Source organism: Osmerus mordax, chromosome 11, assembly GCF_038355195.1.
Source record: "Osmerus mordax isolate fOsmMor3 chromosome 11, fOsmMor3.pri, whole genome shotgun sequence".
NCBI classification, from domain to species: Eukaryota; Metazoa; Chordata; class Actinopteri; order Osmeriformes; family Osmeridae; genus Osmerus; species Osmerus mordax.
In genome coordinates, this window is record NC_090060.1 from 436,766 (window position 1) to 460,824 (window position 24,059).

At 47.8% G+C, this 24,059-nt stretch overlaps 1 protein-coding gene and 15 non-coding genes across 16 annotated transcripts; all 16 read left to right on the forward strand.

Moving 5' to 3' along the window:
* The first annotated feature begins 1,597 nt into the window (after positions 1–1,597).
* LOC136951932 (piggyBac transposable element-derived protein 4-like) lies at positions 1,598–9,876 on the forward strand. The gene is made up of 3 exons (XM_067246592.1): positions 1,598–1,931; positions 9,215–9,453; positions 9,556–9,876. The coding sequence occupies exons 1-3, from the start codon at positions 1,598–1,600 to the stop codon at positions 9,874–9,876; spliced, it is 894 nt and encodes a 297-aa protein (XP_067102693.1).
* A 2,360-nt stretch (positions 9,877–12,236) lies between these two features.
* On the forward strand, positions 12,237–12,309 carry trnav-cac (transfer RNA valine (anticodon CAC)). Its single transcript has one exon. It is a non-coding gene; the product is annotated as a tRNA-Val (tRNA).
* A 1,092-nt stretch (positions 12,310–13,401) lies between these two features.
* Positions 13,402–13,474, forward strand: trnav-cac (transfer RNA valine (anticodon CAC)). Its single transcript has one exon. It is a non-coding gene; the product is annotated as a tRNA-Val (tRNA).
* Positions 13,475–14,561: 1,087 nt separating this feature from the next.
* On the forward strand, positions 14,562–14,634 carry trnav-aac (transfer RNA valine (anticodon AAC)). The gene has a single exon. It is a non-coding gene; the product is annotated as a tRNA-Val (tRNA).
* Positions 14,635–15,321: 687 nt separating this feature from the next.
* Positions 15,322–15,394, forward strand: trnav-cac (transfer RNA valine (anticodon CAC)). The gene has a single exon. It is a non-coding gene; the product is annotated as a tRNA-Val (tRNA).
* A 1,087-nt stretch (positions 15,395–16,481) lies between these two features.
* trnav-aac (transfer RNA valine (anticodon AAC)) lies at positions 16,482–16,554 on the forward strand. Its single transcript has one exon. It is a non-coding gene; the product is annotated as a tRNA-Val (tRNA).
* A 682-nt stretch (positions 16,555–17,236) lies between these two features.
* On the forward strand, positions 17,237–17,309 carry trnav-cac (transfer RNA valine (anticodon CAC)). Its single transcript has one exon. It is a non-coding gene; the product is annotated as a tRNA-Val (tRNA).
* Positions 17,310–18,401: 1,092 nt separating this feature from the next.
* trnav-cac (transfer RNA valine (anticodon CAC)) lies at positions 18,402–18,474 on the forward strand. The gene has a single exon. It is a non-coding gene; the product is annotated as a tRNA-Val (tRNA).
* A 337-nt stretch (positions 18,475–18,811) lies between these two features.
* trnav-aac (transfer RNA valine (anticodon AAC)) lies at positions 18,812–18,884 on the forward strand. The gene has a single exon. It is a non-coding gene; the product is annotated as a tRNA-Val (tRNA).
* Positions 18,885–19,571: 687 nt separating this feature from the next.
* trnav-cac (transfer RNA valine (anticodon CAC)) lies at positions 19,572–19,644 on the forward strand. The gene has a single exon. It is a non-coding gene; the product is annotated as a tRNA-Val (tRNA).
* Positions 19,645–19,981: 337 nt separating this feature from the next.
* On the forward strand, positions 19,982–20,054 carry trnav-aac (transfer RNA valine (anticodon AAC)). The gene has a single exon. It is a non-coding gene; the product is annotated as a tRNA-Val (tRNA).
* Positions 20,055–20,747: 693 nt separating this feature from the next.
* trnav-cac (transfer RNA valine (anticodon CAC)) lies at positions 20,748–20,820 on the forward strand. The gene has a single exon. It is a non-coding gene; the product is annotated as a tRNA-Val (tRNA).
* Positions 20,821–21,157: 337 nt separating this feature from the next.
* Positions 21,158–21,230, forward strand: trnav-aac (transfer RNA valine (anticodon AAC)). The gene has a single exon. It is a non-coding gene; the product is annotated as a tRNA-Val (tRNA).
* Positions 21,231–21,911: 681 nt separating this feature from the next.
* trnav-aac (transfer RNA valine (anticodon AAC)) lies at positions 21,912–21,984 on the forward strand. Its single transcript has one exon. It is a non-coding gene; the product is annotated as a tRNA-Val (tRNA).
* Positions 21,985–22,666: 682 nt separating this feature from the next.
* trnav-cac (transfer RNA valine (anticodon CAC)) lies at positions 22,667–22,739 on the forward strand. The gene has a single exon. It is a non-coding gene; the product is annotated as a tRNA-Val (tRNA).
* A 1,092-nt stretch (positions 22,740–23,831) lies between these two features.
* Positions 23,832–23,904, forward strand: trnav-cac (transfer RNA valine (anticodon CAC)). Its single transcript has one exon. It is a non-coding gene; the product is annotated as a tRNA-Val (tRNA).
* Positions 23,905–24,059: the final 155 nt, after the last annotated feature.

Here is a 24,059-nt window from a genome sequence, read left to right on the forward strand (position 1 = left end):
TGGACAAGACAACGAATTTAGGGAATCTAACCCCTGGAGAGGACTCTAACCTCCCCTTGGACAAGACAAAACACAAAAACGGTTGATTTCCCACCACTGTTGGTTTGACTAGGTACGATGAAACATAGTAATCGTCTAAATTTGGTTCTCAGTTCCGAATAGCAGTACTTTGAATTAACAGGTGTCTGCTTACCTTTTTTTTATGTTGAGGCCTCTGACGATTACGTCTGTCTCCTCGCACCGGTGTATGGGTCTCTCCCCCGATCCGTCGGTCGGGCCGGAACCCTCTGGACTCCCTCTTTTCAGCGTCGGGGTCACCAGTTGAAGGATTCTAAATCTTTGTGTCTATTCCAATATGTAATGATAGTATTCAATGACACAAATCTGTGTTCTAGAAAGAGTGGTCTGGAGTCGCAGAGGTCCGATAATATCAGCTTTAATGCAGCAGTTGGAAATCAACAAGTACAGAGCTCTGGAGTTGTCTACGTTTCCCTACCCGCAACAGAGTTTGGGTTGGTTCACGAAGTCCAACTGGCTATCTTTCCCTGCCCCAGCATATCATATACAATGGAATTGAAAACACAAGTATCAAAAAAGGGTTGAGCTTGTTCTCTCGTGCATCAGGGAGTTGTTCTTGCCTCCGCGTCCCACCTGCTCGGGTGCCATCTCCACCCAGATTCAAGGTTGTTTCTGAAAATGAAAAGATAGAGACACAAAGAACAGCCTGCTTCCCACACTCAGTGTGAGACCCAATGTTTAAGCCTGAGCACACTTCTAAGTTTCATAACTTTAATAAGCACAATGCATAACTTTAATAAGCACAATACATAACTTTAAGACATGCCTCCTTCATAAATCCTGTTGTTATATTCACTCGTGCACAGTGCCCGTGATGCATTCAGTGATTAAAATGCCACACATATTAATAACTGGGATCATAGTTAGTGCCGTGCCTGATATGCAGCTGGTGATTACAGTTCTAGAATATGTGTTGTAATGTATTATACATTCTTTACTAGCTAAAAGTATGCTAACTCAACAGTTGGTGAATTAGCTTAGGACAAGCTACAACTGAAATTTTACCATGTGAAACACGGAAAAAAAATTGAAAACACAAATTCTGTATACCGGTACTGATACAGTTAGTACATGTTGCAAATGAAACAAAGAAAGATACTCACCAAGACACTTTTCTTGCCAACTCCCGTTTCTCCCGCTCGTATTTTGTCTTGTAGAAGGCGTGGTCAAGCAGCAAAACATGTCCGGGCAAGTTCAGTACTGAACTAAGCTTTTGAAAGACGCTCAGTAGAATGACAAGTAGCACTAACTCAATCCTTTTCTATTGTTAAGAAAAGTTAAAAGTGTTTGTTCATAATCGATATATATTTAAGTTAAAACACTTTTCATTATTTTAATTTTGATCTACTTCTTAAAATAAGTTATCAACTTACTAAAACATGTATATGTAACAAATTAAATTTTTTATGCTGTAAAAGCTCATGATTTTAAGCTTTACTTACTGATCCCATGAATTCTTTTTTAGAGTGCAGATGACTTCTGGAAAGACTACGTTCAAATGATCACACTCACAGACATTATGCGCCAGAGAGATGATGTTGCATTCGCTGAGCTTTTGAATAGAATCAGAGTGAAGCAGAAGACGGACGCCTTGAGCAATGATGACAAAGCTCTGCTTCATCAGGCTGTGACTGACCCCGCCCGCTGCCCTAATGACGTGCTACACATCTTTTCCACCAACAAAGAAGTTGATAGACATAATGCTGCAACTGTGTCTGTTCTCCATTCCAACGTCATCAACATAGATGCAGAGGACTATAGAAGAGACCCTAAAACTGGAGTGATGAAGAAGCAACGCCATCCTTTAAAAGGACAAAAAGACAATCTGCTTGACATGCTACAAGCAGCTGAAGGTGCCCGAATCATGATCACCAGAAACATAGATGTGGAAGACGGGCTTGTAAACGGGACATTTGGAAAGATTGCGAGAATAGTCACCCAGACAGAGAATGGTGCTACGGCTATAAACTCGTTGGGACTTGTGCTGGACAATCCAAATGCAGGACAAAGGTATCGGGACAATTCATCAGGTGATGCTGGAAACTTGGTGTACATAGAGAGAGTAGAGGAAAACCTGAAACAAAAAGGAGTGGTTCGCAGGCAGTTTCCCGTCAGGCTGGCTTTTGCATGTACAATTCACAAAGTCCAAGGAATGACAACACAATCCGCAGTGGTTTCATTAAAACGTGTCTTCCAACCCGGAATGGCCTACGTGGCTCTGAGTAGAACAACTTCACTGCAAGGACTGAAAATGACAGACTTTGATGAGAAGAAGATATTTTGTGATCCTGCAATCACAGCATCACTGGACTCAATGACAAGAGCATCATTGGACAGCACTATGCCACTTATCAAGTATCAACAGACCACAAACGAGGCGCAAACATTGACGATAATCCATCACAACACGGAAGGATTGCCAGCTCACATTGCCGATATCAAATCTCATCACCAGTTGACACTTGGAGACGTTTTATGTTTTATCGAAACTCATCTATCAGGATCTTTTGTTGCTGAAAGTCTACAGCTGGAGGGCTACAACATGTTCAAACGCAACAGACACCTCTCTTACACCAACCATCCTCACATTGCAAGTAGAAGCGGAGGTGGAGTCGCTATGTCCGAAACCATTACCATGCCTGTGAAAAACAGTATCTTCAAAATGTTACTGACTTGGAGTTTTTGGTCGTCAAACTGGAATCCCCTCTCAAAGCTTTGATTGCTGTTGTGTACAGACCACCGGATTACAATATTGGCCACTTCCTTTCAAACCTGCAAAGCCTCTTGGAATCTTTAGACATTATGGATTGCCAGCCTATCGTACTTTGTGGAGATTTCAACGAAGATTTACTGTCCAGTGGAGAGAAGCCAATATCCAACCTTCTTCAGTCAAGAGGATATACACAACTGGTCAGAGAAGCCACCACTGAGAAGAACACACTGTTGGATCATGTTTACATCTCCAGAGCAAAGTCAACAAAGTCAGAGGCTCCGAAGTCTTCCAACACTTCCAGCATTTGTCATCATATGGATAGTACGCCTCCAACCCTCCAATTCACGTTGTCTGATCAAGTGGGCCTGTGCGGCACTGACAGACCTAACTCTACACCACAAGAATCCACCATCATCTCCAGCCTTCAAAACCAACTCAGAATCATGTCACGCCACAGCAACCTACCAGCCACTCAAAGCCTTCCAAATCAACGCAAGATCACAGCACAGCAGCAATTTGTCACGCCATGACAAAGGACCAACAAAGCGACTCACCACCACACGACAACCAACCAGCACTTGTCACAATAGGGATAGTACGCCTCCAACCCTCGTTGTCTGATCAAGTGGGCCTGTGCGGCACTGACAGACCTAACTCTACGCCACAAGAAACCATCATCATCTCCAGCCTTCAAAGCCAACTCAGAATCATGTCACGCCACACCAACCTACCAGCCATTCAAAGCCTTGCAAATCAACGCAAGATCACAGCACAGCAGCAATTTGTCACGCCATGACAAAGGACCAACAAAGCGACTCACCACCACACGACAACCAACCAGCACTTGTCACAATAGGGATAGTACGCCTCCAACCCTCCAATTCACGTTGTCTGATCAAGTGAGCCTGTGCGGCACTGACAGACCTAACTCTACACCACAAGAACCCACCATCATCTCCAGCCTTCAAAACCAACTCAGAATCATGTCACGCCACAGCAACCTACCAGCCATTCAAAGCCTTCCAAATCAACGCAAGATCACAGCACAGCAGCAATTTGTCACGCCATGACAAAGGACCAACAAAGCGACTCACCACCACACGACAACCAACACTTGTCACCATAGGGATAGTACGCCTCCAATTCACGTTGTATGATCAAGTGGGCCTGTGCGGCACTGACAGACCTAACTCTACGCCACAAGAACCCATCATCATCTCCAGCCTTCAAAACCAACTCAGAATCATGTCACGCCACAGCAACCTACCAGCCACTCAACAGCCTTCCAAATCAACGCAAGATCACAGCACAGCAGAAATTTGTCACGCCATGACAAAGGACCAACAAAGCGACTCACCACCACACGACAACCAACACTTGTCACCATAGGGATAGTACGCCTCCAATTCACGTTGTATGATCAAGTGGGCCTGTGCGGCACTGACAGACCTAACTCTACGCCACAAGAACCCATCATCATCTCCAGCCTTCAAAACCAACTCAGAATCATGTCACGCCACAGCAACCTACCAGCCACTCAACAGCCTTCCAAATCAACGCAAGATCACAGCACAGCAGAAATTTGTCACGCCATGACAAAGGACCAACAAAGCGACTCACCACCACACGACAACCAACCAGCACTTGTCACAATAGGGATAGTACGCCTCCAACCCTCCAATTCACGTTGTCTGATCAAGTGGGCCTGTGCGGCACTGACAGACCTAACTTTACGCCACAACATTGACATTTATTCATTTAGCAGATTTTTTTTTTTTGTCTGATCAAGTGGGCCTGTGCGGCACTGACAGACCTAACTCTACGCCACAAGAACCCACCATCATCTCCAGCCTTCAAAACCAACTCAGAATCATATCACGCCACAGCAACCTACCAGCCATTCAAAGCCTTCCAAATCAACGCAAGATCACAGCACAGCAGCAATTTGTCACGCCATGACAAAGGACCAACAAAGCGACTCACCACCACACGACAACCAACCAGCACTTGTCACCATAGGGATAGTACGCCTCCAACCCTCCAATTCACGTTGTCTGATCAAGTGGGCCTGTGCGGCACTGACAGACTTAACTCAGGTGTATTTTGTAATGAGATCTTGGTGACAGACAGGGGGCCTTAATAAAGGGCTACTCCTTGTTAAGCCAAGGTGTAACGCCCCCCAAAAAAACAGCAGCATCTCCAGCCTCTAAAGTAAGTAAGTAAGTAAAACTTTATTTATATAGCACATTTCATACAAGAATTGTAGCTCAAGGTGCTTTACATAAAATCAATAAAAACAATAATACAAGTGATAAACAATTCAAATAAAAATAAAAATCTCAATAAGATCTCTGTTCAAGAGAGATAACAACTTTAAAAGTAGGAAAACCCTTTTGAGATAAAATTACTTAAATGCTTCGGTAAAAAGGTAGGTTTTAAGCTGTCTTTTAAAAATGTCTAGAGTGTTTGCTTCCCTAATATTTATGGGTAATGTGTTCCATAGTTTTGGGGCGTAATTGACAAAGGCTGAATCACCAATATTCTTATGACTGCTTCTGGTGACCTCTAATAGGCCTGCATTTGATGATCGCAGTGTTCTAGCTGGTGTGTAGTTTATAAAGGAGTTAGCAATGTAGCTTGGTCCTTGTCCGTGTAGAGCTTTGTATGTGAGGAAAAGGACCTTAAAGTCAATTCTGAAGGTAACAGGGAGCCAGTGTAAAGTAGCTAGGACAGGACTAATGTGTTCTCTCCTTTTAGTTTTGGTTAATAATCTAGCTGCAGAATTTTGAATGAGCTGTAGTCTTTCAGTGGTTTTCTTGGGAAGACCAGTGAAAAGTGCGTTACAGTAGTCCAGCCGGCTGGATATAAAAGCATGAATTAACTTCTCTGCATCATTTTGGTTTATGAATGGTCGTACCTTTGCTATATTCCTCAGGTGAAAGAAAGCTGTTTTGGTCACTTTATTAATGTGAGAGTTGAAATTCAAATCTGAGTCCAGGATTACACCGAGACTCGTCACCTCTGGTTTAAGACAGGGGGTTAAGCCTACAAGATTCTTAATAAGCATCTCTCTTTTGGATTTGGGGCCACATAGTAGGACTTCAGTTTTGTCTTCATTTAATTTAAGAAAGTTATCATTCATCCATTTGTTTATTGCCATCAGGCAGTTGGTAATGGAATTGATGGCCGTTGCATCGTTGGGTTCAGTGGATATATATAGTTGTGTGTCATTGTCTTGTTTTGTCTGTTAATTCAGTGTTCTGCCAAGATTTCCGGGGTTCTCTAACTAGAGAAGTACTTCTAAACATCAGGACTACAACTCCTGTGGATTTATTTCCCACTTTTCTGCTTCCAGCGGCAGAATTAGTAGGAATTATAGTCAAAGCCACCCTCGGCTTTGTCCTAGCAGCAAAGCGCCGTAGGAGAGGCAAACGAGCCGGTGCTCTGGTGCGACTCCGTCGGCGTGAGGCACGCACAGCGTTACCGGGGATATTTCTCTCCAACGTGCGTTCACTGAGCAACAAACTGGATGAACTTCAGCTACTGGTGTGGAAAAACAGAGACTTTCATTCATCTTCCGTTTTGTGCTTTACGGAGACATGGCTGAGTGAACTGATCCCAGACTCTGCGCTACAGCTAGCAGGTTTCAAACTGCTGAGAGCGGATCGTAACCCTGTGCTCTCTGGCAAAACGAAAGGCGGTGGTATTTGTTTTTACATTAACAGTGGCTGGTGTGAAGATGTGACAGTGATTCTGCAGCACTGTTCTCCTGATCTGGAATCATTTTTTATTAACTGTAGATCTTTTTACTCGCCACGAGAGTTTGCATCATTCATTCTGGTTGGCGTCTACATGCCTCCGCAGGCTAGCGTTAACGAGGCTCAACGTGTGCTCGCCAGCCAGATACTGAGTGTGGAGCATGAAAATCCGGATTCCTTGGTTATTGTGCTAGGCGACTTTAACAAAGGCAATCTCACTCAAGAACTCCCAAAATATAGACAATTCATCAAATGCCCTACCAGAGAAGGAAACACCCTGGATCACTGCTACTCTACAATCAGCAAAGCATACCATGCGGTCCCCCGAGCAGCACTGGGTCACTCTGACCACGCCATGGTCCACCTGATTCCTGCATACAGGCAGAAGCTAAAGCGCTGTAAGCCTGCTGTGAGGACATCAAAACAGTGGACCAGTGAAGCTATGGAGGATCTGCGGGCCTGCTTGGACTGCACTGACTGGGACATGTTCACGACTGCTACCAATAGTCTGGATGAGCTCACAGAGGCTGTGACATCATACATCAGCTTCTGTGAGGACTGCTGTATACCAACACGCACCAGGGTAAGCTACAACAACGACAAACCCTGGTTTACAGCTAAACTCAGAAGGTTGAGGTCAGAGAAAGAGGCCGCGTTTAGGAGTGGGGACAAAGACAGTTTCAAGGAGTCAAAGAACAGGTTTAGCAAGGCGGTGAGGGAGGCTAAACGACTGTACTCAGAGAGGCTAAAACACCAATTCTCTGCAAACGACTCTGCTTCTGTCTGGAGAGGGCTCAGGCAAATTACCAACTACAAGCCCAGAGCCCCCCACTCCACTAACGACTCCCGCCTGGCCAACGACCTGAATGAGTTCTACTGCAGATTTGAAAGACAATTGGACAGTCTTGAACTACCCCTTCCCACCCAGGAGGCCTCCCACCTCCCCCCCTCTACAGTGACGACTCTCTCCATTCAGGAGGGTGAAGTTAACAGACTTTTCAAGAGGCAGAACCCCCGCAAAGCAGCTGGGCCGGACTCTGTCTCTCCAGCCACCCTCAAGCACTGCGCTGACCAGCTGTCTCCGGTGTTTACCCACATCTTTAACACCTCCCTTGAGACATGCCATGTGCCAGCCTGTCTCAAGTCCTCCACCATCATCCCTGTGCCCAAAAAGCCAAGGCCAACAGGACATAATGACTACAGACCCGTCGCCCTGACCTCTGTGGTAATGAAGTCTTTCGAGCGCCTGGTGCTGGCACACCTTAAATCCATCACTGACCCTCTACTGGACCCCCTGCAGTTTGCCTACAGAGCCAACAGGTCTGTGGACGATGCAGTTAACATGGCCCTCCACTTCACCCTACAGCACCTGGACTCCCCAGCATCCTATGCTAGGATCCTGTTTGTGGACTTCAGCTCTGCCTTCAACACCATCATCCCTGCCCTGCTTCAGGACAAGCTCTCCCAGCTGAACGTGCCTGATTCCACCTGCAGGTGGATCACAGACTTCCTGTCTGACAGGAAGCAGTGCGTTAAGCTGGGAACACAAGTCTCTGACTCCCGGTCCATCAGCACCGGATCACCTCAGGGCTGCGTCCTTTCTCCTCTGCTGTTCTCCCTGTACACCAACAGTTGCACCTCCAGTCATCCGTCCGTCAAACTCCTGAAGTTTGCGGACGACACCACCCTTATTGGGCTCATCTCTGGTGGAGACGAGTCTGATTATAGGTGGGAAGCGGCCAACCTGGTGACCTGGTGCAGCCAGAACAACTTAGAGCTCAATGCTCTTAAGACAGTGGAGATGGTTGTGGACTTCAGGAGGAACACAGCCCCACTCACCCCCATCACCCTGTGTGACTCCCCAGTCAACACTGTGGAGTCCTTCCGCTTCCTGGGCACTATCCTCTCCCAGGACCTCAAGTGGGAACTGAACATCAGCTCCCTCATCAAGAAAGCACAACAGAGGATGTACTTCCTTCGGCAGCTGAAGAAGTTCAACCTGCCAAAGACAATGATGGTGCACTTCTACTCAGCCATCATTGAGTCCATCCTCACCTCCTCCATCACCGTCTGGTACGCTGCTGCCACTGCCAAGGACAAGAGCAGACTGCAGCGTATCATCCGTACTGCTGAGAAGGTGATGAGGCTGCAATCTGCCTACCCTCGAGGACCTGCACACCTCGAGGACCCTGAGGCGAGCGAGGAAGATTGTGGCCGACTCCTCCCACCCTGGACACTCCCTGTTTCAGTCACTCCCCTCCGGCAGAAGGCTGCGGTCTATCAGGACCAATACCTCACGCCACAAAAACAGTTTCTTCCCTTCCGCTGTTGGCCTCTTCAACAAGGCCAAGGGACCACACTGACTCAAATGACTTATTGCTTAAAACACACCTCTTTTGCACTGCACCACAACATGGTATCTTGTACATTTGTATTTTTTGTAATATTTGTATTTTTGTATTTTTATATTGTAATTTACGGCAACTTATATTTATCCCACTTAGTACTGCTAGTTTATGTACCCTTAGTATAGTTAGTCCACATATTTAAATTTTAGGTATATGTTTATTGTATGCACCTTCCTGCCAAAGCAAATTCCTTGTCTGTGCAAACTTTCATGGCGAATAAATCCCTTTCTGATTCTGATTCTGATTCTACGACCCAGGGCCCGAAGTGACCGTGGATGAACAACTGCTTGCGTTCAGAGGACGGTGTCCTTTCAAGCAATACATGCCAAGCAAACCGGCGAAATACGGCATCAAGTCGTGGGTCGCGTGCGATGCAAAATCAAGCTACGCTTGGAAGATGCAAGTCTACACCGGGAAGCAGATGGACGGAGTCCCGGAGAGGAACCAGGGGATGCGCGTCGTGCTCGACGTGACAGAGGGCCTGAAGGATCGCAATGTCACGTGTGACAATTTCTTCACCTCTTACGAACTCGGACGAGAGCTCATGGCGACGAGAAACATGACCGTGGTTGGCACCGTGAGAAAGAACAGGGCCGAGCTCCCGTCCAAGATGCTGACGACGAAGACGCGACGGGTGCTGTCGTCGCAGTTCGCCTTCACTCCAACCACCACTCTGGTTTCCTACCTCGCGAAGAAAAATAAGAACGTTTTACTCATGAGCACACGCCACACAGACGCTGAAATCAGTGACAGAAACGACGGCAAACCGACCATCGTCCTGGATTATAATTTGAACAAAGGAGGAGTCGAAAATCTGGATAAGGTCATCACGGCCTACAGCTGTAAAAGGAAGACGCCCGCTGGCCCCTCGTCATCTTCAGCAACATCGTTGACGTCTCCTCCTACAACGCCTTTGTGATATGGAGAGAGGTCAACCCCAACTGGATGCCGCATAAGCGCAACAAGAGGAGGTTTTTCCTCGAGCAGCTCGGAAGGGCCCTCGTGACTCCGCTGATTAAAAGAAGACGATGTCTGCCCCGCACGGGAGCTGCTGCCGCGGTTGTGAAAGATCTACGGATGGCCAGCTGTCGCGATCCGCCTCCTCAACGGCGACCCGGAGAGGATGGCGCAGCAGCAGCCGCCGCCTCCTCATCGGCAGGACCGACGTCGCCGGTCCCTGCCAGTAAGAGGAAGAGATGTCAAGTCTGCCCGGTGTTTCAGTCACTCCCCTCCGGCAGAAGGCTGCGGTCTATCAGGACCAATACCTCACGCCACAAAAACAGTTTCTTCCCTTCCGCTGTTGGCCTCTTCAACAAGGCCATGGGACCACACTGACTCAATGACTTCTTGCTTAAAACACTCTGCTTTTTGCACTGCATTACAACATGGTATCTTGTACATTTGTATTTTTTTTAATATTTGTATTTTTGTATTTTTATATTGTAATTTACGGCAACTTATATTTTATTGTATATTTAATTCTATTCTAATCCCACTTAGTACTGCTAGTTTATGTACCTTTAGTATAGTTAGTCCACATATTTAAATTTTAGGTATATGTTTATTGTATGCACCTTCCTGCCAAAGCAAATTCCTTGTCTGTGCAAACTTTCATGGCGAATAAATCCCTTTCTGATTCTGATTCTGAAGAAGGACCGTAAAACGTTCACCGTTTGTCGCGGGTGTAAGAGGCCTGTTTGCAAATCCTGTTCTCATGTATACTGCCCCACATGCCCCACCGAGCTGGGCTTCGGCCAAGGAGAGGTTCCCGTTGACCATGGACGACCTGCGGGAGTGTGTGCAGAAGACTGAACAACTCAGTCGAGTGCAGAAGAGGGCTTTGCTCAAGCCACAGCGCTGCTAACGCTACTACCAACACATGCACCACGATGTATATGTCGTGGTGAAGCAAACTGACGTTGTGACAACTTTTTCATAATAAAAAATAAATAAAGTCAAACCTTTTATTTCTAGCCTTGTCTGCCTAGCCTATTAGTACACTCTCGCGCTGTATCCTAGTCTGCGCTGTGACTCACCATACCTAGTCTGTTACGCCACCCTCGTGCTGACAACCTTTCGTAATACAAAAATAGTCAAGTGAAACATTCTCCGTCGAAATAAAAATGAAATCGTATTTGCCCTGACCGTGAAGCGAACCCCGGCCACGGAGCTGAAAGCCCCACAGTCTTGCCACTAGACTACCAGGGAGATCCATGTTTATTGCGCTGTCTCTGCCTTTTTGTTAGACACGTCAACGTCCGTGTTGTCTATTACGAGACCCCGCACTGTCTCCGGTTCCTTGTGACCCACAGCGGTCTTCTGAAAATTTTACATAATACAAAAATAAATTAAGTCAAACCTTTCATTCCCACGCTGTGGGTCACAACGACCCCCGAGACAGCGCGAAGGGGGGCGTAATAGACAACGCTGCGGGTCACAACGACCACCGAGACAGCGCGAAGGTGGCGTAATATACAACGCTGTGGGTCACAATGACCCGGAGACAGCGCGAAGGATAGGTTCAGGCTGCGTAGACAATGAGGAGAGCGTGAGGGGTAACACGCGAAAGGTCCCCGGTTCGAGACCGGGCGGAAACTTCTGCGTCTTTCCTCGGTTTTCGTCCAATGGCGATCCTCTCGAAAGTAGTTACTGTCCCATGTAGTCCCAATGTCCCGAGAAGTCCCATGATTCAGTGGAGTTGACATGTCATTCTTTGAAATGGGAAGTCAGCTACCCTGGTGCAACTTGTGCGGATTCGCCTTTTAAGCCGTTCCGTTGTTTCTACCAGTCGGTAGAATCCCGTTCAGCAAGATTACCATGAATGTCATGGGCCAAGGACCTTTGTTACTTCTGAGACCTTCAGACCAGTCGTTCGCGATCCTGGTCCCACCTGCCCTGCCCTGCCCTGCATGTTTGAGATGTTTCCCTGCTCCAACACACCCGATTCAAATAAGTGGGTCGTTATGTAGCTCTCTAGAAGCCTGGTAACGAACATGCATTTGAATCAGGTGTGTTGGAGCCAAGAAACCTCAAAAAACATGCAGGACAGGGGTTCCCTGAGGACAGGGTTAAGAACCACTGATCTAAAGCATGCTGGCCTGAGGACAAGGGTTGAGAACCACTGCCTTAGACCGTCTCAGTGCCCGCTGACTTGTTGAAGAACCATATCAACTGGTTCATGAGCCCAAATGCCCATTTGACATGATAAAGGCGTGTCCTCGTTCTGTGTCCTTGTTTGTGTGGGTGTGCAGTGAGATTCTGTTGTTTGGTTAGGAAGAAGTTTCCGTAGTGTAGTGGTTATCACGTTCGCCTCACACGCGAAAGGTCCCCGGTTCGAGACCGGGCGGAAACATGTCCCCTTTTATCAGCAGTCTCGTAAATAATTGATGCATTGTCGACAGTTACGAGTTTGTTGGAGTACCCTGGTGCCACATGCTCCGTCGTTTTCTGTAGAGCTTGGTAAGGGTCCAATCAGGTCTAACGCATGCAGAGCAGGGAAACCTGAGGTCCAGGATTGGGAAAGGTTGCTTAGGACAATCTCATTTGTTGCTAGCTTGCTGAAGAAGAGTATCAACTAGTTCATGAGCCGAAATGCCCATGTCAAGATTTTAAATGTGTGTCCTTGTTCTGTTTCCTTGTTACTTGCGTGTTTGTGTGTGCACTGGGCTTCTGTCTTTCAGGAGTTGTTAGTTTCAGTAGTGTAGCGGTTATCACGTTCGCTTAACACTCGAAAGGTCCCCGGTTCGAGACCGGGCGGAAACTTCTGCGTCTTTCCTCGGTTTTCGTCCAATGGCGATCCTCTCGACAGTAGTTAATGTCCCATGTAGTCCCAATGTCCCAAGAAGTCCCATGATTCAGTGGAGTTGACATGTCATTCTTTGAAATGGGAAGTCAGCTACCCTGGTGCAACTTGTGCGGATTCGCCTTTTAAGCCGTTCCGTTGTTTCTACCAGTCGGTAGAATCCCGTTCGGCAAGATTACCATGAATGTCATGGGCCAAGGACCTTTGTTACTTCTGAGACCTTCAGACCAGTCGTTCGCGATCCTGGTCCCACCTGCCCTGCCCTGCCCTGCATGTTTGAGATGTTTCCCTGCTCCAACACACCCGATTCAAATAAGTGGGTCGTTATGTAGCTCTCTAGAAGCCTGGTAACAAACATGCATTTGAATCAGGTGTGTTGGAGCCAAGAAACCTCTAAAAACATGCAGGACAGGGGTTCCCTGAGGACAGGGTTAAGAACCACTGATCTAAAGCATGCTGGCCTGAGGACAAGGGTTGAGAACCACTGCCTTAGACCGTCTCAGTGCCCGCTGACTTGTTGAAGAACCATATCAACTGGTTCATGAGCCCAAATGCCCATTTGACATGATAAAGGCGTGTCCTCGTTCTGTGTCCTTGTTTGTGTGGGTGTGCAGTGAGATTCTGTTGTTTGGTTAGGAAGAAGTTTCCGTAGTGTAGTGGTTATCACGTTCGCCTCACACGCGAAAGGTCCCCGGTTCGAGACCGGGCGGAAACATGTCCCCTTTTATCAGCAGTCTCGTAAATAATTGATGCATTGTCGACAGTTACGAGTTTGTTGGAGTACCCTGGTGCCACATGCTCCGTCGTTTTCTGTAGAGCTTGGTAAGGGTCCAATCAGGTCTAACGCATGCAGAGCAGGGAAACCTGAGGTCCAGGATTGGGAAAGGTTGCTTAGGACAATCTCATTTGTTGCTAGCTTGCTGAAGAAGAGTATCAACTAGTTCATGAGCCGAAATGCCCATGTCAAGATTTTAAATGTGTGTCCTTGTTCTGTTTCCTTGTTACTTGCGTGTTTGTGTGTGCACTGGGCTTCTGTCTTTCAGGAGTTGTTAGTTTCAGTAGTGTAGCGGTTATCACGTTTGCTTAACACTTGAAAGGTCCCCGGTTCGAGACCGGGCGGAAACTTCTGCGTCTTTCCTCGGTTTTCGTCCAATGGCGATCCTCTCGACAGTAGTTAATGTCCCATGTAGTCCCAATGTCCCAAGAAGTCCCATGATTCAGTGGAGTTGACATGTCATTCTTTGAAATGGGAAGTCAGCTACCCTGGTGCAACTTGTGCGGATTCGCCTTTTAAGCCGTTCCGTTGTTTCTACCAGTCGGTAGAATCCCGTTCAGCAAGATTACCATGAATGTCATGGGCCAAGGACCTTTGTTACTTCTGAGACATTCAGACCAGTCGTTCGCGATCCTGGTCCCACCTGCCCTGCCCTGCATGTTTGAGATGTTTCCCTGCTCCAACACACCCGATTCAAATAAGTGGGTCGTTATGTAGCTCTCTAGAAGCCTGGTAACGAACATGCATTTGAATCAGGTGTGTTGGAGCCAAGAAACCTCTAAAAACATGCAGGACAGGGGTTCCCTGAGGACAGGGTTAAGAACCACTGATCTAAAGCATGCTGGCCTGAGGACAAGGGTTGAGAACCACTGCCTTAGACCGTCTCAGTGCCCGCTGACTTGTTGAAGAACCATATCAACTGGTTCATGAGCCCAAATGCCCATTTGACATGATAAAGGCGTGTCCTCGTTCTGTGTCCTTGTTTGTGTGGGTGTGTTGTGAGATTCTGTTGATTGGTTAGGAAGAAGTTTCCGTAGTGTAGTGGTTATCACGTTCGCTTAACACGCGAAAGGTCCCCGGTTCGAGACCGGGCGGAAACTTCTGCGTCTTTCCTCGGTTTTCGTCCAATGGCGATCCTCTCGAGAGTAGTTAATGTCCCATGTAGTCCCAATGTCCCAAGAAGTCCCATGATTCAGTGGAGTTGACATGTCATTCTTTGAAATGGGAAGTCAGCTACCCTGGTGCAACTTGTGCGGATTCGCCTTTTAAGCCGTTCCGTTGTTTCTACCAGTCGGTAGAATCCCGTTCAGCAAGATTACCATGAATGTCATGGGCCAAGGACCTTTGTTACTTCTGAGACCTTCAGACCAGTCGTTCGCGATCCTGGTCCCACCTGCCCTGCCCTGCCCTGCCCTGCATGTTTGAGATGTTTCCCTGCTCCAACACACCCGATTCAAATAAGTGGGTCGTTATGTAGCTCTCTAGAAGCCTGGTAACGAACATGCATTTGAATCAGGTGTGTTGGAGCCAAGAAACCTCTAAAAACATGCAGGACAGGGGTTCCCTGAGGACAGGGTTAAGAACCACTGATCTAAAGCATGCTGGCCTGAGGACAAGGGTTGAGAACCACTGCCTTAGACCGTCTCAGTGCCCGCTGACTTGTTGAAGAACCATATCAACTGGTTCATGAGCCCAAATGCCCATTTGACATGATAAAGGCGTGTCCTCGTTCTGTGTCCTTGTTTGTGTGGGTGTGCAGTGAGATTCTGTTGTTTGGTTAGGAAGAAGTTTCCGTAGTGTAGTGGTTATCACGTTCGCCTCACACGCGAAAGGTCCCCGGTTCGAGACCGGGCGGAAACATGTCCCCTTTTATCAGCAGTCTCGTAAATAATTGATGCATTGTCGACAGTTACGAGTTTGTTGGAGTACCCTGGTGCCACATGCTCCGTCGTTTTCTGTAGAGCTTGGTAAGGGTCCAATCAGGTCTAACGCATGCAGAGCAGGGAAACCTGAGGTCCAGGATTGGGAAAGGTTGCTTAGGACAATCTCATTTGTTGCTAGCTTGCTGAAGAAGAGTATCAACTAGTTCATGAGCCGAAATGCCCATGTCAAGATTTTAAATGTGTGTCCTTGTTCTGTTTCCTTGTTACTTGCGTGTTTGTGTGTGCACTGGGCTTCTGTCTTTCAGGAGTTGTTAGTTTCAGTAGTGTAGCGGTTATCACGTTTGCTTAACACTTGAAAGGTCCCCGGTTCGAGACCGGGCGGAAACTTCTGCGTCTTTCCTCGGTTTTCGTCCAATGGCGATCCTCTCGACAGTAGTTAATGTCCCATGTAGTCCCAATGTCCCAAGAAGTCCCATGATTCAGTGGAGTTGACATGTCATTCTTTGAAATGGGAAGTCAGCTACCCTGGTGCAACTTGTGCGGATTCGCCTTTTAAGCCGTTCCGTTGTTTCTACCAGTCGGTAGAATCCCGTTCAGCAAGATTACCATGAATGTCATGGGCCACGGACCTTTGTTACTTCTGAGACATTCAGACCAGTCGTTCGCGATCCTGGTCCCACCTGCCCTGCCCTGCATGTTTGAGATGTTTCCCTGCTCCAACACACCCGATTCAAATAAGTGGGTCGTTATGTAGCTCTCTAGAAGCCTGGTAACGAACATGCATTTGAATCAGGTGTGTTGGAGCCAAGAAACCTCTAAAAACATGCAGGACAGGGGTTCCCTGAGGACAGGGTTAAGAACCACTGATCTAAAGCATGCTGGCCTGAGGACAAGGGTTGAGAACCACTGCCTTAGACCGTCTCAGTGCCCGCTGACTTGTTGAAGAACCATATCAACTGGTTCATGAGCCCAAATGCCCATTTGACATGATAAAGGCGTGTCCTCGTTCTGTGTCCTTGTTTGTGTGGGTGTGTTGTGAGATTCTGTTGATTGGTTAGGAAGAAGTTTCCGTAGTGTAGTGGTTATCACGTTCGCTTAACACGCGAAAGGTCCCCGGTTCGAGACCGGGCGGAAACTTCTGCGTCTTTCCTCGGTTTTCGTCCAATGGCGATCCTCTCGAGAGTAGTGAATGTCCCATGTAGTCCCAATGTCCCAAGAAGTCCCATGATTCAGTGGAGTTGACATGTCATTCTTTGAAATGGGAAGTCAGCTACCCTGGTGCAACTTGTGCGGATTCGCCTTTTAAGCCGTTCCGTTGTTTCTACCAGTCGGTAGAATCCCGTTCAGCAAGATTACCATGAATGTCATGGGCCAAGGACCTTTGTTACTTCTGAGACCTTCAGACCAGTCGTTCGCGATCCTAGTCCCACCTGCCCTGCCCTGCCCTGCATGTTTGAGATGTTTCCCTGCTCCAACACACCCGATTCAAATAAGTGGGTCGTTATGTAGCTCTCTAGAAGCCTGGTAACGAACATGCATTTGAATCAGGTGTGTTGGAGCCAAGAAACCTCAAAAAACATGCAGGACAGGGGTTCCCTGAGGACAGGGTTAAGAACCACTGATCTAAAGCATGCTGGCCTGAGGACAAGGGTTGAGAACCACTGCCTTAGACCGTCTCAGTGCCCGCTGACTTGTTGAAGAACCATATCAACTGGTTCATGAGCCCAAATGCCCATTTGACATGATAAAGGCGTGTCCTCGTTCTGTGTCCTTGTTTGTGTGGGTGTGCAGTGAGATTCTGTTGCTTGGTTAGGAAGAAGTTTCCGTAGTGTAGTGGTTATCACGTTCGCCTCACATGCGAAAGGTCCCCGGTTCGAGACCGGGCGGAAACATGTCCCCTTTTATCAGCAGTCTCGTAAATAATTGATGCATTGTCGACAGTTACGAGTTTGTTGGAGTACCCTGGTGCCACATGCTCCGTCGTTTTCTGTAGAGCTTGGTAAGGGTCCAATCAGGTATAACGCATGCAGAGCAGGGAAACCTGAGGTCAAGGATTGGGAAAGGTTGCTTAGGACAATCTCATTTGTTGCTAGCTTGCTGAAGAAGAGTATCAACTAGTTCATGAGCCGAAATGCCCATGTCAAGATTTTAAATGTGTGTCCTTGTTCTGTTTCCTTGTTACTTGCGTGTTTGTGTGTGTACTGGGCTTCTGTCTTTCAGGAGTTGTGAGTTTCAGTAGTGTAGCGGTTATCACGTTCGCTTAACACTCGAAAGGTCCCCGGTTCGAGACCGGGCGGAAACTTCTGCGTCTTTCCTCGGTTTTCGTCCAATGGCGATCCTCTCGAGAGTAGTTAATGTCCCATGTAGTCCCAATGTCCCAAGAAGTCCCATCATTCAGTGGAGTTGATATGTCATTCTTTGAAATGGGAAGTCAGCTACCCTGGTGCAACTTGTGCGGATTCGCCTTTTAAGCCGTTCCGTTGTTTCTACCAGTCGGTAGAATCCCGTTCAGCAAGATTACCATGAATGTCATGGGCCAAGGACCTTTGTTACTTCTGAGACCTTCAGACCAGTCGTTCGCGATCCTAGTCCCACCTGCCCTGCCCTGCCCTGCATGTTTGAGATGTTTCCCTGCTCCAACACACCCGATTCAAATAAGTGGGTCGTTATGTAGCTCTCTAGAAGCCTGGTAACGAACATGCATTTGAATCAGGTGTGTTGGAGCCAAGAAACCTCAAAAAACATGCAGGACAGGGGTTCCCTGAGGACAGGGTTAAGAACCACTGATCTAAAGCATGCTGGCCTGAGGACAAGGGTTGAGAACCACTGCCTTAGACCGTCTCAGTGCCCGCTGACTTGTTGAAGAACCATATCAACTGGTTCATGAGCCCAAATGCCCATTTGACATGATAAAGGCGTGTCCTCGTTCTGTGTCCTTGTTTGTGTGGGTGTGCAGTGAGATTCTGTTGCTTGGTTAGGAAGAAGTTTCCATAGTGTAGTGGTTATCACGTTCGCCTCACACGCGAAAGGTCCCCGGTTCGAGACCGGGCGGAAACATGTCCCCTTTTATCAGCAGTCTCGTAAATAATTGATGCATTGTCGACAGTTACGAGTTTGTTGGAGTACCCTGGTGCCACATGCTCCGTCGTTTTCTGTAGAGCTTGGTAAGGGTCCAATCAGGTATAACGCATGCAGAGCAGGGAAACCTGAGGTCCAGGATTGGGAAAGGTTGCTTAGGACAATCTCATTTGTTGCTAGCTTGCTGAAGAAGAGTATCAACTAGTTCATGAGCCGAAATGCCCATGTCAAGATTTTAAATGTGTGTCCTTGTTCTGTTTCCTTGTTACTTGCGTGTGTGTGTGTGCACTGGGCTTCTGTCTTTCAGGAGTTGTTAGTTTCAGTAGTGTAGCGGTTATCACGTTCGCTTAACACTCGAAAGGTCCCCGGTTCGAGACCGGGCGGAAACGTCTGCGTCTTTCCTCGGTTTTCGTCCAATGGCGATCCTCTCGAGAGTAGTTAATGTCCCATGTAGTCCCAATGTCCCAAGAAGTCCCATGATTCAGTGGAGTTGACATGTCGTTCTTTGAAATGGGAAGTCAGCTACCCTGGTGCAACTTGTGCGGATTCGCCTTTTAAGCCGTTCCGTTGTTTCTACCAGTCGGTAGAATCCCGTTCAGCAAGATTACCATGAATGTCATGGGCCAAGGACCTTTGTTACTTCTGAGACCTTCAGACCAGTCGTTCGCGATCCTGGTCCCACCTGCCCTGCCCTGCCCTGCCCTGCATGTTTGAGATGTTTCCCTGCTCCAACACACCCGATTCAAATAAGTGGGTCGTTATGTAGCTCTCTAGAAGCCTGGTAACGAACATGCATTTGAATCAGGTGTGTTGGAGCCAAGAAACCTCTAAAAACATGCAGGACAGGGGTTCCCTGAGGACAGGGTTAAGAACCACTGATCTAAAGCATGCTGGCCTGAGGACAAGGGTTGAGAACCACTGCCTTAGACCGTCTCAGTGCCCGCTGACTTGTTGAAGAACCATATCAACTGGTTCATGAGCCCAAATGCCCATTTGACATGATAAAGGCGTGTCCTCGTTCTGTGTCCTTGTTTGTGTGGGTGTGCAGTGAGATTCTGTTGTTTGGTTAGGAAGAAGTTTCCGTAGTGTAGTGGTTATCACGTTCGCCTCACACGCGAAAGGTCCCCGGTTCGAGACCGGGCGGAAACATGTCCCCTTTTATCAGCAGTCTCGTAAATAATTGATGCATTGTCGACAGTTACGAGTTTGTTGGAGTACCCTGGTGCCACATGCTCCGTCGTTTTCTGTAGAGCTTGGTAAGGGTCCAATCAGGTATAACACATGCAGAGCAGGGAAACCTGAGGTCCAGGATTGGGAAAGGTTGCTTAGGACAATCTCATTTGTTGCTAGCTTGCTGAAGAAGAGTATCAACTAGTTCATGAGCCGAAATGCCCATGTCAAGATTTTAAATGTGTGTCCTTGTTCTGTTTCCTTGTTACTTGCGTGTTTGTGTGTGCACTGGGCTTCTGTCTTTCAGGAGTTGGCAGTTTCCGTAGTGTAGCGGTTATCACGTTCGCTTAACACTCGAAAGGTCCCCGGTTCGAGACCGGGCGGAAATGTTCTGCGTCTTTCCTCGGTTTTCGTCCAATGGCGATCCTCTCGAGAGTAGTTAATGTCCCATGTAGTCCCAATGTCCCAAGAAGTCCCATGATTCAGTGGAGTTGACATGTCATTCTTTGAAATGGGAAGTCAGCTACCCTGGTGCAACTTGTGCGGATTCGCCTTTTAAGCCGTTCCGTTGTTTCTACCAGTCGGTAGAATCCCGTTCAGCAAGATTACCATGAATGTCATGGGCCAAGGACCTTTGTTACTTCTGAGACCTTCAGACCAGTCGTTCGCGATCCTGGTCCCACCTGCCCTGCCCTGCCCTGCCCTGCCCTGCATGTTTGAGATGTTTCCCTGCTCCAACACACCCGATTCAAATAAGTGGGTCATTATGTAGCTCTCTAGAAGCCTGGTAACGAACATGCATTTGAATCAGGTGTGTTGGAGCCAAGAAACCTTTAAAAACATGCAGGACAGGGGTTCCCTGAGGACAGGGTTAAGAACCACTGATCTAAAGCATGCTGGCCTGAGGACAAGGGTTGAGAACCACTGCCTTAGACCGTCTCAGTGCCCGCTGACTTGTTGAAGAACCATATCAACTGGTTCATGAGCCCAAATGCCCATTTGACATGATAAAGGCGTGTCCTCGTTCTGTGTCCTTGTTTGTGTGGGTGTGCAGTGAGATTCTGTTGCTTGGTTAGGAAGAAGTTTCCGTAGTGTAGTGGTTATCACGTTCGCCTCACACGCGAAAGGTCCCCGGTTCGAGACCGAGCGGAAACATGTCCCCTTTTATCAGCAGTCTCGTAAATAATTGATGCATTGTCGACAGTTACGAGTTTGTTGGAGTACCCTGGTGCCACATGCTCCGTCGTTTTCTGTAGAGCTTGGTAAGGGTCCAATCAGGTCTAACGCATGCAGAGCAGGGAAACCTGAGGTCCAGGATTGGGAAAGGTTGCTTTGGACAATCTCATTTGTTGCTAGGTTGCTGAAGAAGAGTATCAACTAGTTCATGAGCCGAAATGCCCATGTCAAGATTTTAAATGTGTGTCCTTGTTCTGTTTCCTTGTTACTTGCGTGTTTGTGTGTGCACTGGGCTTCTGTCTTTCAGGAGTTGGCAGTTTCCGTAGTGTAGCGGTTATCACGTTCGCTTAACACGCGAAAGGTCCCCGGTTCGAGACCGGGCGGAAACTTCTGCGTCTTTCCTCGGTTTTCGTCCAATGGCGATCCTCTCGAGAGTAGTGAATGTCCCATGTAGTCCCAATGTCCCAAGAAGTCCCATGATTCAGTGGAGTTACATGTCATTCTTTGAAATGGGAAGTCAGCTACCCTGGTGCAACTTGTGCGGATTCGCCTTTTAAGCCGTTCCGTTGTTTCTACCAGTCGGTAGAATCCCGTTCAGCAAGATTACCATGAATGTCATGGGCCAAGGACCTTTGTTACTTCTGAGAACTTCAGACCAGTCGTTCGCGATCCTAGTCCCACCTGCCCTGCCCTGCCCTGCATGTTTGAGATGTTTCCCTGCTCCAACACACCCGATTCAAATAAGTGGGTCGTTATGTAGCTCTCTAGAAGCCTGGTAACGAACATGCATTTGAATCAGGTGTGTTGGAGCCAAGAAACCTCTAAAAACATGCAGGACAGGGGTTCCCTGAGGACAGGGTTAAGAACCACTGATCTAAAGCATGCTGGCCTGAGGACAAGGGTTGAGAACCACTGCCTTAGACCGTCTCAGTGCCCGCTGACTTGTTGAAGAACCATATCAACTGGTTCATGAGCCCAAATGCCCATTTGACATGATAAAGGCGTGTCCTCGTTCTGTGTCCTTGTTTGTGTGGGTGTGCAGTGAGATTCTGTTGTTTAGTTAGGAAGAAGTTTCCGTAGTGTAGTGGTTATCACGTTCGCTTAACACGCGAAAGGTCCCAGGTTCGAGACCGGGCGGAAACTTCTGCGTCTTTCCTCGGTTTTCGTCCAATGGCGATCCTCTCGAGAGTAGTGAATGTCCCATGTAGTCCCAATGTCCCAAGAAGTCCCATGATTCAGTGGAGTTGACATGTCATTCTTTGAAATGGGAAGTCAGCTACCCTGGTGCAACTTGTGCGGATTCGCCTTTTAAGCCGTTCCGTTGTTTCTACCAGTCGGTAGAATCCCGTTCAGCAAGATTACCATGAATGTCATGGGCCAAGGACCTTTGTTACTTCTGAGACCTTCAGACCAGTCGTTCGCGATCCTAGTCCCACCTGCCCTGCCCTGCCCTGCATGTTTGAGATGTTTCCCTGCTCCAACACACCCGATTCAAATAAGTGGGTCGTTATGTAGCTCTCTAGAAGCCTGGTAACGAACATGCATTTGAATCAGGTGTGTTGGAGCCAAGAAACCTCAAAAAACATGCAGGACAGGGGTTCCCTGAGGACAGGGTTAAGAACCACTGATCTAAAGCATGCTGGCCTGAGGACAAGGGTTGAGAACCACTGCCTTAGACCGTCTCAGTGCCCGCTGACTTGTTGAAGAACCATATCAACTGGTTCATGAGCCCAAATGCCCATTTGACATGATAAAGGCGTGTCCTCGTTCTGTGTCCTTGTTTGTGTGGGTGTGCAGTGAGATTCTGTTGCTTGGTTAGGAAGAAGTTTCCGTAGTGTAGTGGTTATCACGTTCGCCTCACATGCGAAAGGTCCCCGGTTCGAGACCGGGCGGAAACATGTCCCCTTTTATCAGCAGTCTCGTAAATAATTGATGCATTGTCGACAGTTACGAGTTTGTTGGAGTACCCTGGTGCCACATGCTCCGTCGTTTTCTGTAGAGCTTGGTAAGGGTCCAATCAGGTATAACGCATGCAGAGCAGGGAAACCTGAGGTCAAGGATTGGGAAAGGTTGCTTAGGACAATCTCATTTGTTGCTAGCTTGCTGAAGAAGAGTATCAACTAGTTCATGAGCCGAAATGCCCATGTCAAGATTTTAAATGTGTGTCCTTGTTCTGTTTCCTTGTTACTTGCGTGTTTGTGTGTGTACTGGGCTTCTGTCTTTCAGGAGTTGTGAGTTTCAGTAGTGTAGCGGTTATCACGTTCGCTTAACACTCGAAAGGTCCCCGGTTCGAGACCGGGCGGAAACTTCTGCGTCTTTCCTCGGTTTTCGTCCAATGGCGATCCTCTCGAGAGTAGTTAATGTCCCATGTAGTCCCAATGTCCCAAGAAGTCCCATGATTCAGTGGAGTTGATATGTCATTCTTTGAAATGGGAAGTCAGCTACCCTGGTGCAACTTGTGCGGATTCGCCTTTTAAGCCGTTCCGTTGTTTCTACCAGTCGGTAGAATCCCGTTCAGCAAGATTACCATGAATGTCATGGGCCAAGGACCTTTGTTACTTCTGAGACCTTCAGACCAGTCGTTCGCGATCCTAGTCCCACCTGCCCTGCCCTGCCCTGCATGTTTGAGATGTTTCCCTGCTCCAACACACCCGATTCAAATAAGTGGGTCGTTATGTAGCTCTCTAGAAGCCTGGTAACGAACATGCATTTGAATCAGGTGTGTTGGAGCCAAGAAACCTCAAAAAACATGCAGGACAGGGGTTCCCTGAGGACAGGGTTAAGAACCACTGATCTAAAGCATGCTGGCCTGAGGACAAGGGTTGAGAACCACTGCCTTAGACCGTCTCAGTGCCCGCTGACTTGTTGAAGAACCATATCAACTGGTTCATGAGCCCAAATGCCCATTTGACATGATAAAGGCGTGTCCTCGTTCTGTGTCCTTGTTTGTGTGGGTGTGCAGTGAGATTCTGTTGCTTGGTTAGGAAGAAGTTTCCGTAGTGTAGTGGTTATCACGTTCGCCTCACATGCGAAAGGTCCCCGGTTCGAGACCGGGCGGAAACATGTCCCCTTTTATCAGCAGTCTCGTAAATAATTGATGCATTGTCGACAGTTACGAGTTTGTTGGAGTACCCTGGTGCCACATGCTCCGTCGTTTTCTGTAGAGCTTGGTAAGGGTCCAATCAGGTATAACGCATGCAGAGCAGGGAAACCTGAGG